Below are 17108 nucleotides of genomic sequence, written 5' to 3'. Positions count from 1 at the left end.
TTGAATGCAACTCACATTCATCCAACATTACTCCAACATAAGTACCATAAAACAAGGGAAGGATGGAATAAATGTAGCCAACAAAACCTCTTTTAAGCCCTTCTAAACAAATCCCACTGCCATCCATTCCTATACCTGATGCCCACACCCCAAATAAACACTGACCTGTGCCTCATGTTCTGGTGGGTATTACTATGTTATGTTAAGTTGGATATTGTTGTGTGATGTTCAGTTGTTCAGCATCGTGTTAGTAAGTTCAGTTGTGTAGTGTTGCGTTGTGTTAAGATGTGTAGCATAGAGTTATGTGCAGTAGTTTAGCATTGTGTTAGTTCATTTCAATTGGTTACTATTGTGCTATGTTTATTTGTATGGTGAAGTGTAATGTTCAGTTGTGGGTATAATGCAGTACAGATGTTGACCTGTGAAGGTCTTGTGAAAATGTGTCTCAGGAGGTAAAAGATGGGGAACACCTCATGTAAGGACAGGGTACTCACTATGTTCATCAGGGTCAGCAGGTACTTTTGGATGTGCTCTCTGCCATGGAAGTTGACCACAGAGGAGTCCACACCCAGCAAGACCTCAATGTTTAACAGCTCGTGTTCCTCCTGCGCCTGGCGTCGGGTTCGTTTGGTGCTGTTCTGATGCTGGTTTTGGAGTCTACTGGACAAGGCCTCCAGGTCCATCAGACCACCTAAAACTGATCCTGAACGACAGAAATATATATTGGGGAGTCGGCCATACTGATGAATCCCTCTATATCACTGTGCAGGAATGTTATTTATTAGATGCTTGCTCAAAATGGATTCTCCTCCCAAAACAGTTTGGATTTGTTTGTCTTTTTAGAAGTCCAGCATGTTGCAATTAAATTGCTTTTATGTGTTACTGTACTGAAAGTGTATAAACATCTATACTTAGTCACCAATAGCCATTTTAGGAACCTCTTCCTCTAGAATAATGAATAAACAATAAAACAATTTCTCCAATTTCAGGGTTCACAAAAACAAGTCACATGAGACGGGCTGAGAGGAGTGGCACTAATAAAACCTTTAATTTACGTAATAAATGAGATAAATGAGACAGGTGGGCTGGCGGAGGCCATTTCGCCATGTTTATAAGGATGCCTGATAAGTGTTGATCTGGCCGTAACACACAGTCATAAAGACTTATTAAAGGAAGGTGGATGGACGGATGAAAGCAGACCCCCTTTTTGGTCACGTGACATCTCTTCTGTCCAGGTATATAGCCTAACAACAACCAAAAACTATTTGAAGTTATGTGAGGTTGCTGTACACAGCATATCCTCTGAATTGATTTTAAGAAGCAATCATTCTTACCCCTGCCACAAAGCTAATTTCTTAATCTGAGATACAATCAACGACGTCTAAGCCAAAATTTGCTTTAATTAAGTATAGGCCAATGAAGAGTAACAGATTCTCCAATAAAGCCTTGGAGTAGCTTTTTACTGCTGTTACCAAATAACGGACACCTTCCACATACAGTTGTACTCAAAAGTTTGCATACCCTTGGAGAATTGGAAATATATGTATAATTTGTAAAGAAAACATGAGTGAGCAGTCAAAACACATCTTTTATTTCTTATAGGATTTACATTCAACTGTAGGTCATAACAGAATGGCACAATCATAAAACAAAATATGGCAACAAAGATTTTTTTTTACTGATAACTATTCAAAACTCTGCATACCCTTAGTTCTTAATACCGTGTATTGCCCCCTTTAAAGCTCTGTTTTGGTCTTGTCACTCCAAATTACATTGTGCCAGAAGCCATGAGGCGTGTCAAGGTGTTGTCAGGCATATTGTAACCAGGCTTTTTTGTGATATTGGCACAGTAAAGGCTACTTTCTGGCAACTTGAAGCATCGTCGTATTTTGTTCCTTGAAACAACCACACTGTCTTTTTCCAGAGCAGCCTGTATTTCTCCTGAGGTTACCTGTGGGTTTTTCTTTGTATCCCAAACAATTATTCTGGATTTTTTGTTGAAATCTTTCATGATCTACCTGACCTTGGCTTGGTATCAAGAGATCCCTGAATTTTCTACTTCTTAATAAGTGATTGAACAGTACTGACTGACATTTGCAAGGCTTTTGATATCTTTTTATATCCTTATCTTTATAAAGTTCCATTACCTTGTTACGCCGGTCTTTTGACAGTTATTTTCTGCTCCCCATGGCTCAGTATCTAGCCTGCTCAGTGCATCCAAGTGAGAGCTAACAAACCCATTGACAATTCATACACAGACAAAAATTGCAATTTAAAAAGCCACAGATTCACCTTTAATTGCAATTTTCATCTGTCTGTCACCTTGTGTGTATGTAACAAGGCCAAACATTCAAGGGTATGTAAACCTTTGATCTGGGCCATTTGGGTGATTTCTGTTATTATTATGATTTAAAAAGGAGCCAAACAACTCTGTGATAATAAATGGCTTTATATGATCACTATCCTTAAATAAAAGACATGATCAGTCATATTTTCAAAATCAATGCCAAGATTTCACAATTTCTGCCAGGGTATGCAAACTTATAAGCACAACTGTACATTCCAGCAACAAGCTACGACTCCAGATGGATCCCCAATGGACTTCAACTACAGACATTACAATTCACTTGTCAAATAATGCATTTGTGTTCCTAAATGACAGCATGATGGTTTCAAGTTTCCCAGAGTTATTGAGACAAGGCCCAGCCTACTAGCTTAACAAGTCAGGACATAGGCCCTGTTGAGTCAATGCTAACCCATCACACCTTTGGTATAGATGTAAACGTTGATGTGAACAATCTTGTTTAGAGTATTTCTTATGAAGTCAGCCTTTGTAACTGACCATCTCTACAAACCTCTCTGTTGATATTGCGTCTGGGATAATTCTCCACGTACATTCACAGATAGTAAATAAACCATTTTCATATTTAACATCTGTATCCTGAATGTTTCTTATGAATAGATTGAAACAATTTGGACATTCAGTTAAGGCAATTTACTTTATTGATTATTAGTTTTCAAGTATGTAAGTCAGTTGCATGTTTGGAGTTAAGAACAGAGGGTCTCATTAAACACAATTCTGGTGGTGCTCTGGAATTAACGTGTTAAGAACATGAATTAAATCAGTAAATAATATTAAATCACAATCATGATAAATGCAACCAAACTCTCCAACAATGTCTAATTAAAACCTTTTCAACAGTACCATGCTTTATATTTTTGTGGTAAAATAGGTTAATCTGACATCTTGTTAATAGTATAATCCTCTTGACTGTTTAAACGCACACACACACATACACACACACATCTTTGTCCTGTCAAAAAACGATTAGAAAATTATTCCAGGAGTCTATGAAACATTTTCAGCTTAGTTGAGGACAGCTTTTCTCCAGCCGTGTTTGATAAGAGATTCATTAGGACAATTGCAAAATCTCTGAGTTTGTGCCCTTGAGAATATCCTCTCTCTATCAGTTGAAGTGAAAAGTATTAAGACACCCTTCACTGCACATCTGCCTGAGACATATGTCTCTCTTGGTCTTAGTCAGATTCCCGTACAGGTATGCAACAAAAGAAACATGCCACTGAACTTTTCACATGGGCAAAATGTCAACAGGAACATCTCAATCTCTTACTCCTCGAGTTCTCTCCCATCTCCATAAATCCCATAGGATGAAGGAGCCAGAGGTCCCTCCCACCTCTCCAATGGCTGAAGAAAAACACACAGAAGCTGAGATTCATAGATGGAGTGGATCCAACAGCATTATGCTGGCTGCTGTTGGGATGATTCCAGCTGTGATAAATGACCTAAATTGTGCAGTGAATACTATGCTACACATAGCAAGAGGGTCTATTGTAGTTTGGCATCTAAGATGTTGTCTTTCAATGGATCAAACACCAAGTCGAAAATTTTATTTTCTTAGGCATAAATGTAAATAAATATATCTACAGTGGGGAGAACAAGTGTTTGATACACTGCCGATTTTGCAGATTTTGCAAACATTTAGCTTTTTGGTCTAAACTCCACTCGTTGTGTTTGGAGGAAGAAGAAGAATGAGTACAACCCCAAGAACGCCATCCCAACCGTGAAGCATGGAGGTGGAAACATCATTTTTGGGATGCTTTTCTGCAAAGGGGACAGGACGACTGCACCGTATTGAGGGGAGGATGGATGGGGCCATGTATCGCGAGATCTTGGCCAACAACCTCCTTCCCTCAGTAAGATCATTGAAGATGGGTCGTAGCTGGGTCTTCCAGCATGAAAACGACCCAAACCAGGGCAACTAAGGAGTGGCTCCGTAAGAAGCATCTCAAGGTCCTGGAGTGGCCCAGCCAGTCTCCAGACCTGAACCCAATAGAAAATCTTTGGAGGAAGCTGGATGTCCGTATTGCCCAGCGACAGCCCCGAAACCTGAAGGATCTGGAGAAAGTCTGTATGGAGGAGTGGACCAAAATCTCTGCTGCAGTGTGTTTGCAAACCTGGTCAAGAACTAGAGGAAACGTATGATCTCTGTAATTGCAGACAAAGATTTCTGTACCAAACATTGAGTTCTGCTTTTCTGATGTATCAAATACTTGTCATGCAATAAAATGCAAATTAATTACTTAAAAATCATACAATGTGATTTTTTTTTGTTTTAGATTCCTTCACTCACAATTGAAGAGTACCTATGATAAAAATTACAGACCTCTACATGCTTTGTAAGTGGGAAAACCTGCATAATCGGCAGTGTATCAAATACTTGTTCTCCCCACTGTATGTGTGGGGGAGTGGTGTGTCCCACTTTGAAGCAAAATGTTGGGAAGAATACAGTGATTACCTTAACAGTGTTTTGCAGCCCAAGCCGAGCACTACTGATTAAACTGGTTAGTTATTACTGCATTGAATTGGGTATGCATGTATGGGTCTACAACAAAAATGGGCTGTTGAGGTTATTGGAGGGCCATCATTGGGAAACACTGGCATAGGGTAAAGCAATGTAATACAGGGTCATGTCATGTAGCGTTGTACGTTTTGTAGTGCTTTGTAAGTGGGAAAACCTGCAAAATCGGCAGTGTATCAAATACTTTTTCTCCCCACTGTATCTTACAGAATTTGACATTCTTAGGGATCACCTCTTGGCTAAACAACTAGAGAACTAAGCCTTGAAATATGTAGGGTGTGTCTGGGATTAATATAGTCCTGCCCTGGGGAAAAGAGAGAGGAAAATATATGCCTGGCTTGTGTCTCAGCAAAATGCAACATTACTAGAACACCCAGACAAAGACACTCCAAATCCAATAGCAGACTTACACAATAGCAGACTTACACAATAGCAGACTTACACAATAGCAGACACATGCTACAGGTGACAATCTTCAGGCCTTGGCGTAGTGAAACTGCCAATACCAAAAGCATTTTCAACCTTGTCTGGGAAGAGTTTTGTTTTAGGTTTAACATGTTGTTTTGGTCATTAACCCTCTGTCCTGCTTAATAAACCCTCTCATTACAGGAATTTCGGCTGACTCACAGACCAACAGTTGTTTGGTTAGAGAACACAGAGAAGGTACATTGTTGATGTCTGGCCACAGAACATGACCATTAATAAATTGGTCTTCAACATTAGACACATTAGTACATTACTTCAAATTTACTAATCAAAATAGTTTCCCCCTCTGGCTAAATATTGATAATGTATCTAGAGTGTCTAAAAGATGATATCATGGACGGGTGAGGATAAAGAATAAGGGTCATCAATACCAGAAAAAATGTATTTCACAAATTGTCTTGGGAAGTGAGGCGTGGGGACAGGGGACAGAACACTCATAGCTCAGGTTACCTTGAGCTCACACCCGGGGCCCTGACTCTGTTCCAGCCTGTCAAAGGGATAACTCGGCATAGGCACCCTGTGCAAAAGTAGACCCAAGAGGTATCACAATGTCAGCTAACATGGACTTAAATAAATGTCATCATATTCCAAGGGTAAAGCCTTGGGAGCACAGCAGTGCCAATACATATAAATAGATTGATACAGAGCCGGGCAGGTTCCTGTGCCCTAGGTTTCTATACTGCTGAGGCTTCTCTGGACATTATTGTGTGTCACTGGGGATGGGCATTATGCTTATATTACAGACAGGTAAGAAGTGGGAATTGATTAAGGATGGTGACCAAATTACGTTTTTAACCGTGAAACGTATTAAACCACAGGCTTTTTTGTCTTATATTGCAGTGTCTGGGCTTCTTCGAGAGCCTCTACTTCAAGTATAAATAGCTTGGTGCCTAGTGCAGACCTAACACTGTTAGATCTAACCCCAGGTGGGACTATGGAGGTTGTGCCCTTGAGGCAGGTACTTTGCCTTAGGGGCTTCTGGAAACATTTCAGCTACAATGCAAAAGCTAAATCATAATAGACAAACCCCTAAAGTCAACTGGGACGAGGGTGATCTCTGGAGATCGGCGGGCTCAGCTGCTTTCAGTCTGAATGGAAACCGAAGGGAATCAGGTCCAAGGGGAAATCTTACTAAGATCACATGTGTCGACACAAAACAAAGTGATTGTTAATGTTGTTTTTCGCTGTGAGCAGATCTTAAAGCATGGCATCAGTCTGAGGTCACACTTTCCTCCCCGTTTCCCTTGGTGCCGGCAGCCAAACCCCGTCCAGATGTGCTTAGAATCCTAAACCTCGTCTGGGGTTACCTGAGGTCTCTTCTCTGTCACTCAACTGGCTTTCCATATCAGACCAGGAATAGCCGTCGCTCAGAAATGATAAGAATGTTTATACGGCTGCCAAATGAACACTATTAATCCTGTAGTAAAATAACATTTTACAGACAGGATGCGATACAAAAACCCTAATCCGGAAACAAGTTGTTGTCAGAACACGAAGACAGCACAGCACTTTGTACAGACAGGATCAGGGAGGACTGGAGTGTCTACAGTAGAGCATGTCAAAAACACATTCACTGTCCAACAGCCGTTAGTCAAAAAATGAATGTTGTTTTTTCAGGCAATGACTTTTAATGAAAAACATACGGCGGTAAGACGCAGATACAGAGACATACACAGGCAAGCATGCATATACACACAAACAAGTAACACAAGGTCTCTGCCACCTCCAGGTGAGTGTGAGGCATGACTATGTGTTTAGAGGGTCACAGGGTGTTAATGGTGACAAGGATATACAGCAGTAATTCTTCTGACCCATTTAAAAATCCCTGTAGCGTGGCTATTACAGGATTACATTACCAAACCCTTTAGCGTTTGTCCCCTGTGCTCTTGTCATGAATGACCTTGAGCAAGTCACTGTCTTACAGTTCCACATCCACTCGGTTGATGGACAGGCATCAAGGTGAAGTGAAACCGTATGAGGTCAGAAGGTTGAATCCTCTTAGCTGTCGACAGAGCAATGGTATGCAATTATAAAATCGATACAATTCAAGTATCAATTTTAAACATTTCCCCTGAACTCTGACATTACAGCTTGGATAGATGCGATAAGATGGTCAACGAAGTGAAGACCATGGGGATTAGGGGGCTGTCATTGGCATGCTGAAAACATCTGACCTGACAAACTGATTACTTCAAGTTCAATATTGATGTATTTAATTTTTCTAGCTGCTTTATATGTAAAAATTGTCCTATTAAGTCTCATAGTACAGCTGCTTCATTGTGGCCTGGTATTTAAATCCTGGTCGCGGCATACGGACAGTACCTGGTTGTTCGGGGGGGGGGGGGGGCAGAATAGTCTCAGCTCCGCCCAGGCTGGAGAGGTGGATTTTGGAAAGGGCTGCCCTGTCTTATCGGAGGCAAGATATTCCTGGGAGGACACAGGTTTCTTTCTCTCAGCTTTTTATTTGCAACGAGGCAAGGCCATGATCAACAAATTGGTTGGGGAGAAATATGTTTTGTAAAATCTTGAAAAGAAAGAAAAAAATAATTTGGCCTTTTCAGGTTTTGAATAAGTGACTGCTAAATGCTGTCCCCTGTTCCTTTAAGCTAGTAGCATAGCTAGCATAAACAAATTAGCGGTGGTAGTCAATCAGGTCTAATTCAGTTGATTGGTAGGAAGACATACAGTAAAACTATAGCATATTGGAGTCATCCACGTAAGCAACATACATCTATTATATCCCCCACAGAATGTTTCACTTAAGTGAACAGTCCATCAAGCAACTTTATTCTAGGTCACATTTTGCTTATTTTGATCATCGGAAAAAGTCATACTAGTTCATGGTGAATTCAGCACAAACCTCAAATGCTAGAGAGGATATCCTGTCAGCGGGTGATGGTGCGTTTTGTTGTGGTGTTTTGTGTAATGAAGCATTATGTTTAGTTAGCCATTGTGTTGCTAGCTGGCTATATGTCTTTGTCCCTTTTTTAAACTTGAACAATGTCCTCTTATTTTTGAAATTGCTCACTATTAAAGGTGCCTAATGTAGCATTTTCCATTTAAAATATCCAATAATAATCCTTACATACCTTACATCAGTTAACGTTACAAAACAGTCTCTGGCAGTGTGTCAGGACCGGCACTATCCCCACTGCCTTGGTTGTAACTAAAATGTAGAAGGTCGGGACATTCGTAGGTGTGTACTTCCTTGAAGGTGTGTGAGGTGAGGGCCAATGACAGGCTTTATTTGGGTTAATGTACACCAAACGCTGCAGGAACAAAAATATACAGAAGCAACGCAAGCATCGGACAAAGCATGGAGTAAAACAAGCTTAAAATTGGATTTGGCATTCATTATATGGCGAGAGTTGAAGTTTGTATGAACACTGATGCAGAGTTGGCTTCCTTTCTACATGACAAGTAAGGATTAGATACCTGTGACATGCGAGAATAGCAAATGTGTAATGGAGAGGCAAAAACAAAAGTAACAAAACAACACCGTCACAGAAGGATCACATTCTTTGACTTTATCAGAAGAAGGGAGCAGCACCACACGGTCACTTGCAACAAGGACACAATAACCCGTGAGGTGCGGGTGAAAATTAGAAACCTAAATAGACATCATATTTGCTAACTGAAAACAGGTGTGTGGGTGTCAAGTGTGCGCTGCTGCCATCTGCTCCAGCCGGCGGTTAGAGGACAGGCGAGGTGGAGCACCAGAAAGGGAGAGAGCACGCAGCGCCACGTGGAGCATCAGTCAGAATACCTTATTTAGCTAGTTCTCTTGATAGTCCACGAAAGCTATGTGGAAGTTACTAAATTGGTGATGATGGAGAAACTGTTATTCAACATATTTCATTTGTATGAGCGCAGATACGTTTTAGGGAGGTTTCTCCAAAGTCTTTGGTCGAGACAATAAGCTAACTTTAGCTAGCTTAGTTATGTGTCCGAGCAGTCACACCTTGATTCCATTTCCTGCTGGGAAATAGTGTTACAATCCTGTGTTATCTGCAAAAGATATAGAAAAATGAACATGCATTGTGGGTTCTTTGACCAAACCTAACGCAAAGCGACTACAGCTCGGAAGAAGCAATTACATTGCCTTTTAGCTAGATTAAGCCTTGTGTGTACTAGCCAAAATGCACATAATATTGTTGCAGCTAGTGCTAGCTAGCATGATTATGGTTTCATGTTCGCTAGCTAGCCATCAACAAGTTTCAGAAATATGGTAATGCATCTAATGGAATAAATGTTTATGTTTTGCTGTTTATTCTGTGTTCCATAGTTATGGAGTCCAATAACTTAAACTCCATCTAAAACAAAAGTCTGTGTTCATTGCTCCAGCATATACGGTCTGAGGTGACACTGCTTCAAACAGGTCAGTATGTTCATAGTTGGTAATGATAGTTTCAGATCCTAATGGAGTTATAGAACTGATATTAAACTCACTGCTGCTAGGATGTGTAAAAACTTGCATAGTGCACCTTTAATGTACTTAATAACAGATTGTTCATTTCTTTGTGATTATGTCCCTCTCATCATCCAGCTACACAATCACAGCTACAAAACACTATGAAAAGTTCCTTGCATGACCATTGCTTATTTGACAATTGATTGCTTATTTGAAATATTTGCACTTAAGAAAGGTTCAGTGTAGAGAACACACTTTCTTCATGATACTCAAAGAAATTAATGTACAGGAAGAGATTTCTTCACATATACCATTAAGTAAAACATTATTCTACAATAAAAGTTGGATTAGGGTTAGGTAAATATTAAAGGTTTTAGGTTAGGAATTCGAACTACAAAGGTATAATGTTCTTCAATTCAAAATGCATTTTAAGTCAACCAATGACATAGGTGACATGTCCGGTGAGTATGCTGGCCACGCAAGAACTGGGATGTTTTCAGCTTCCAGGAATTGTGTACAGATCCTTGCTACATGGGGCCGTGCATTATCATGCTGCAACATGAGGTGATGGTCAGGTATGAATGGGACAACAATGGGCCTCAGGATCTCATCACGGTATCTCTGTGCATTCAAAAGGCCATCAATAAAATGCACCTGTGTTCGTTGTCCATAACACACGCCTGCCCATACCATAACCCCACCGCCACCATGGGCCACTCGATCCACAACGTTGACATCAGCAAACCGCTCACCCGCACAACGCCGTCTGCCATCTGCCCTGTACAGTGAAAACCCGGGATTCATCCGTGAAGAGCACCTCTCCAAAGTGCCAGACGGCATCAAATGTAAGCATTTGCCCACTCAAGTCGGTTACGACAACAAACTGCAGTCAGGTCAAGACCCCGATGAGGACAGCAAGCATGCAGATGAGTTTCCCTGAGACGGTTTCTGACAGTTTGTGCAGAAATTCTTTGGTTATGCAAACCGATTGTTCCAGCAGCTGTCCGGGTGGCTGGTCTCAGATGATCTTGGAGGTGAAGATGCTGGATGTGGAGATCCTAGGCTGGTGTGGTTACACATGGTCTACGGCTGTGAGGCCGGTTGGATGTACTGCCAAATTCTCTGAAACACCTTTGGAGACGGCTTATGGTAGAGAAATGAACATTCAATTAATGGGCAACAGCTCTGGTGGACATTCCTGCAGTCAGCATGCCAATTGACCGCTCCCTCAAAACCTGCGACATCCGTGGCATTGTGCTGTGTGATGGAACTGCACATTTTAGAGTGGCCTTTTATTGTGGCCAGACTAAGGCACACCTGTGCAATAATCATGATGTCTAATCAGCATCTTGATATACCACACCTGTGAGGTGGATGGATTATCTCAACAAAGGGGAAGTGCTCACTAACACAGATTTAGACAGATTTGAGAAAATCTTTTGAGAGAAATAGGCCTTGTGTGTACAAAGAGAAAGTCTTAGATCTTTGAGTTCAGCTCATGATAAATAGGGGCAAAAACAAAAGTGTTGCATTTATAATTTTGTTCAGTGTATTTCACAAAAACCTGTGATACTGTGCTGGCATGACAGACCTAACCTGATCTCTTTCTAGTAAAGAAATGAAAAGAGAGTATGGGAGGAGTAGGCAGTTAGACCTTACAATTGTTTGACTGGTTAGGGCCAGCTTCACTGGCATAGTAACTGACACCAAATGAAAACAGGATTAATTCTGGTCTGATCAAAAGTTATCTGAACTGTTTATGACAACAGACATTCTGTGGACAGGGCAGCTTAGATTATGCCAGGAATCATCCATTAATTAACCCTTTACATAATTTAAATAAATCTCAGTTAACAGTACTATTAATGGCCCATTTACACTTTGTACATTGTGATAGTAGAATACATTTCCACATGACTGTACACCTATAGTTTGTAATGACTGCAATGCATCAGACAGGTATTGGGAGTTTATGAAAATTTCATAAATTTATCACATAATAATTGACTGGAGAAAAGAGGATATGCCTTGCTTTGAATAACAATTTTACCACAGACTCTTTTAACGTGTTCTACATATTTTGGTAGTGTAGAATAAGATAGAATAAAGAACACACAATAAATTTTTGCAGTGTGGTTACATGAATGAGCGGTTTTCAGATTAAAAGACTATCTAATTTTGCCTTCGCCATCTCGCTAGCCTTTGCACTAGTTAGTTAGTTAGTTCTTTGGTTACTAATTAGTTATTTAGTTCGCTCGCCTCCATCAATATTTGGTGTTAGGTTAAACACACAGAAGAAGAAGAATTGGTGGATTTAAAATGGATCTAAAGGCTATCTCTAACAGGTGTGTGTTAGGGTCTTCATTGGTTCTGAAACGTATACAGGTGCTGGTCATAAAATTAGAATATCATCAAAAAGTTGATTTATTTCAGTAATTCCATTCAAAAAGTGAAACTTGTATATTATAGTCATTCATTACACACAGACTGATATATTTCAAATCTTTATTTCTTTTATTTGTGATGATTATAACTGACAACTAATGAATATCCCAAATTCAGTATCTCAGAAAATTAGAATATTACTTAAGATCAATACAAAAAAAGTATTTTTAGAAATGTTGGCCAACTGAAAAGTATGAACATGAAAAGTATGAGCATGTACAGCACTCAATACTTAGTTGGGGCTCCTTTTGCATGAATTACTGCAGCAATGCTGCGTGGCATGGAGTCGATCAGTCTGTGGCACTGCTCAGATGTAAGGAGAGCCCAGGTTCCTCTGATAGTGGCCTTCAGCTCTTCTGCATTGTTGGGTCTGGCGTATCACATCTTCCTCTTCACAATTTTCTATAGGGTTAAGGTTAGGCGAGTTTGCTGGCCAATTAAGAACAGGGATAGCATGGTCCTTAAACCAGGTACTGGTAGCTTTGGCACTGTGTGCAGGTGCCAAGTCCTGTTGGAAAATGAAATCTGCATCTCCATAAAGATGGTCATCAGCAGGAAGCATGAAGTACTCTAAAACTTCCTGGTAGACAGCTGCGTTGACCTTGGACCTCAGAAAACACAGTGGACCAACACCAGCAGATGACATGGCACCCAAAAACCATCACTGACTGTGGAAACTTTACACTGGACTTCAAGCAACGTGGATTCTGTGCCTCTCCTCTCTTCCTCCAGACTCTGGGACCTTGATTTCCAAAGGAAATGCAAAATGTACTTTCATCAGAGAACATAACTCATCAGCAGTCCAGTCCTTTTTGTCTTTAGCCCAGGTGAGACTCTTCTGACTCTGTGTCTTGTTCAAGAGTGGCTTGACACATGGAATGCGACAGCTGAAACCCATGTCTTGCATACGTCTGTGCGTGGTGGTTCTTGAAGCACTGACTCCAGCTGCAGTCCACTCTTTGTAAATCTCCCCCACATTTTTGAATGGGTTTTGTTTCACAATCCTCTCCAGGGTGCGGTTATCCCTATTGCTTGTACTCTTTTTTCTACCACATCTTTTCCTTCCCTTCGCCTCTCTATTAATGTGCTTGGACACAGAGCTCTGTGAACAGCCAGCCTCTTTAGCTATGACCTTTTGTGTCCTGCCCTCATTGTGCAAGGTGTCAATGGTGGTCTTTTGGACAGCTGTCAAGTCAGCAGTCTTCCCCATGATTGTGTAGCCTATAGAACTAGACTGAGAGACCATTTAAAGGCCTTTGCAGGTGTTTTGGGTTAATTAGCTGATTGGAGTGTGGCACCAGGTGTCTTCAATATTGAACCTTTTCACAATATTCAAATTTTCTGAGATACTGAATTTGGGGTTTTCATTAGTTGTTAGTTCTATTAATCAAAATTTAAATAAACACTTGAAATATATCAGTCTGTGTGCAATGAATGTATACATTATACAAGTTTCACTTTTTGAATGGAATTACTGAAATAAATCAACTTTTTGATGATATTCTAATTTTATGACCAGCACCTGTATATCCGTGAAGACCTCTAATGTGCGTGCGTATTTGTCCGTGTGTTTAAAACCTATGTTATGGTGGACTGATGAAGACTATCCAGACCTAGACAGCACTGCTACGAAATGTTGACCATTACCTCTCTCTGCCATTGTGAATAACATCATGAACTAATGATCAGCAAGTGTCTATATGTTTAGGTAGTAGTGTAGTCCCCATGATATGCAGGTATGCCTGTGAGTATTTCCCGGGTGCCCAGTAAACCCAATAGCGTTTAGGTATACAGTGGATAGGCCTATACCTGGTCCTTCCCTCAACCAATGGGAGATGGGAAGAATTGAGGTGCATTGTTCAAGCTCTCTTTGCCCGATGTTAAAGCAAAAGGGAAAGTTGGTGAGTTATTCAAGCAATGTTTTTCTCCTTGGTGTGTCTTCCATTCTTTCGCCCTCCATCTCAACATAGAAAGGAAGTTGTTCGGGCTACACTATGGTTGTTCGGGCTACACTATGGCTTCTTCTGTGCTGGACTGTGGTGATATACTATAAATGCATGCTTCAGCTTCTGTTTTGAAAAGTCTTGACTCTATCTATTATGTCTATCATGCGGCTATGCGTTTTATCACTGATGCAGGCTTTTGTACACACCATTGTCTTTTATACACTACTGTGGGTTGGGACTCCTTTACCGTCTATGCCCCGCAATCCTGGAATGTTCTACAGGATGACCTTAGGTTGAAGGACCTTGTATCCATAAAACAGTTTAAACGTTGTTTGACTGCCCACTTTCCAGTGAATTGTACTTGCTATTTTGAATTGTTTTAATTTTATTTGTGCATGTTGTACATATGTTTTATATATTTCTTTTATGTTTTGTTTTTTTGTAATACAGGGCACCACTGTAAATGAGGTCCTGGTATCACTGGTTTTCCCTGTATAAATAAATAATTAAATAAATCCTCTCTTAGCACCCAGCTGGCAGTCTGCAGGAGCAAGTCTACCTAAAAGCATACTGTCAGCTGCCATAATTGAGTCTCTATTTGTCTCTGTACTCCTAGCTGAGGATCAATGGCAATTTATGAGTATCCTCTGTAACTGTAGACACATAGTTGGGTATAGGCCTACTTCATTAAGTTATTATTTTATAATGAATTCATTAACCATAGAACAAACTAACTAGTGTGAAGTGTAGTTAGATGGAGTAGGTAACATTAGTTATGTCTTTTTATTCTGAAAACCACTCTTTTACGTAGCCCCTCCTCTCCACATACACAGATTCTGTGTTCATCATCATACATTTTGGACAACATTTGAAAAATGAAATCAGACAGTGAAAATGATTATCAGTCTCTTAATTAGGATATAGTTTGAACAAATCAGACACAATTCGTAGTGTCATAGTAGCTGAAACTGTTCGAAAGCAAGAATCAAATTTGGAGTACTGAATTAGAAAGCACACTGTATGGGCCAACCCAACTGTTCATTAGTGACCTCAGCAGCTAGTTGTGCAACTATGAAATGTTGTCTTTGTTTTTGAGTCTCTACAAATGGATGTTAAATGTTTGAGTCATTTGAGGCACAACAAAATAATATTTTAGTTGGTAAATGACGCAAAAAGAAAGGCATTCCTCAAAAATCTAACTAAAATATCAAGGTAAACATGCTTTGACCAAGGTTCCTTCAGATAGCTAAGCTACAAAACGTAACGCCTCAAAGAGAATGCGCCTGTTTCCATTTATTTCATTAGGAACAAACGTCATTTTTACTCAGTGCATTTATCATTCTATTTACAGGGTCTATCCGGATTTTGCTCTAGATTTGCCATGCCTTCCTCCACTGGAGAAGTTTAGTTCACTGTGGGCGAGTATCCCAACAGCACTCAGCCTTGCCACGTAGAAGTTGGCTTGCCGCAGCTCATCTTGGCTGTGACCGAGTAGCCTCTGATGGATTCTGCAACTACATCTGAGCCCCTCCAAACTAATTAACCCATTCCAGCTGATGTTGCCAAAGTCATCCAGGCATTTCTTACCTCCTCAAGTTCCCCCCGTTAAAAACTTTATCGAATGTTTGTGTATGTATGTGTACTGGTGTTCCTCAAGTTGACATACATGTGTGAAAGCCTATGTGCATTTGTGTTGTGAGAACGTGTGTATTAGCAATCCCACTTGGCAGAATGCCCAGAATACATCTGCCTTTTAGTCTTTTTGAGTAGACAGTGGAGCTTCTCCGGGAAAAAAAACCCTACAAATATGAAGTGACTGAGAAGCAAGTCTTGCCTCACAATATCCTCAGGCTGAGCTCTGTGGTTTGAACTGAAGTGACATGTGAATCCCCTTTTCTAACTTTCTAACTTGTCTTCATCCACCCACACAGTGTACTATATTCCTGCTCTGTCACTGGGGTTTTGGGAAGTCTGACTCCTGAGAAGAGGTGGAATGGACAGGGTCAAATGGTAGTCATGTGGATGGAGGGGGAGAACAGTTGAGAAAGATAAGGTAGGTGTTCATCCCAGTTCACTTTTGCTAGCTTTGTAAAAAGAAGGGCGTCAAACTGTCCTCTAGTTTGATTATTTGTTTAGGCCTGCCAGAGAGGTCATACGTTTGTCTATTCATGCACATGGAGTAAATGCTTCTTTATGTAGACCCTGAATTAAACATTACATTGTCATACCATGAAGCACTCATAAATTACAACAAACAAATGTTGAATAAGATGGTTTCTTTGGATAGCATTCAAAGAGAGATAGATAGGTTTTCCCTCTGCAAAATGAAGCAGAGTTCACTGCCAGTTCAACAGAAATCCCAAGAGTGATGCAAATGGAATGTTGAGAAGACAGGTCGTTCGTAACAGTTTCCTATTTCAAAATGAAGGACAATGATCTGACAGAGCAGTTTATACATTAAACCCAGCGACCCCCAGGCTCAGCTGTGTTCGGCAGCCTATAGTTACAGATGAAGACCTATGAAGGGATGTCATCATGTCTCTGATAAACACTAAATGGCCAAGTCTACATTGTAAATATTTAGGAAAACCGAAATGAGGTATTTGGTCTTAATTTAAGGTTTTGGTTAGGCATAATCTTAGCAATGAGGTTAAAGCGGCAATCAGCAGTTTAAACAATTACAACATGTTCTCCCCAGCCCTTTTCGGAGAAAGCAGAGGGATGTGGCCGAGGGGATTTACAGACAGCCGTGGATGCAAGACTGACCCACCGTGATTTGTTGAAAGTATCAAGTGTTTGTTTGCATTTACTTTGTAACAAACAGTGGAAAGAAACAAGTCTACATTGTGGGATATGATGGGATAAGAAACTAAGTTCTTCAAGCATTAGTTGTATTATTCAAGAATCAATGGTTATTTATGTCCACAAATCACAAAGCAA

The 17108-nt window shown here is 40.4% G+C and overlaps 1 protein-coding gene across 1 annotated transcript in view; it reads right to left on the bottom strand.

Annotated features, from left to right (window-relative positions):
* The window catches only part of adamts2 (ADAM metallopeptidase with thrombospondin type 1 motif, 2), a 63696-nt gene that overhangs the window by 27305 nt on the left and 19283 nt on the right, over positions 1–17108 (bottom strand). The window contains exon 4 of the mRNA XM_010895194.5: positions 495–703. Within this exon, the coding sequence (XP_010893496.4) occupies positions 495–703 (209 nt within the window). The remainder of the gene's footprint in view (positions 1–494; positions 704–17108) is intronic.

The sequence above is a fragment of the Esox lucius genome, chromosome 7, assembly GCF_011004845.1.
Source record: "Esox lucius isolate fEsoLuc1 chromosome 7, fEsoLuc1.pri, whole genome shotgun sequence".
Classification (NCBI taxonomy): Eukaryota; Metazoa; Chordata; class Actinopteri; order Esociformes; family Esocidae; genus Esox; species Esox lucius.
Note: the sequence above shows the minus strand (reverse complement) of the source record. Positions and strands in the feature narration are given on the sequence as shown.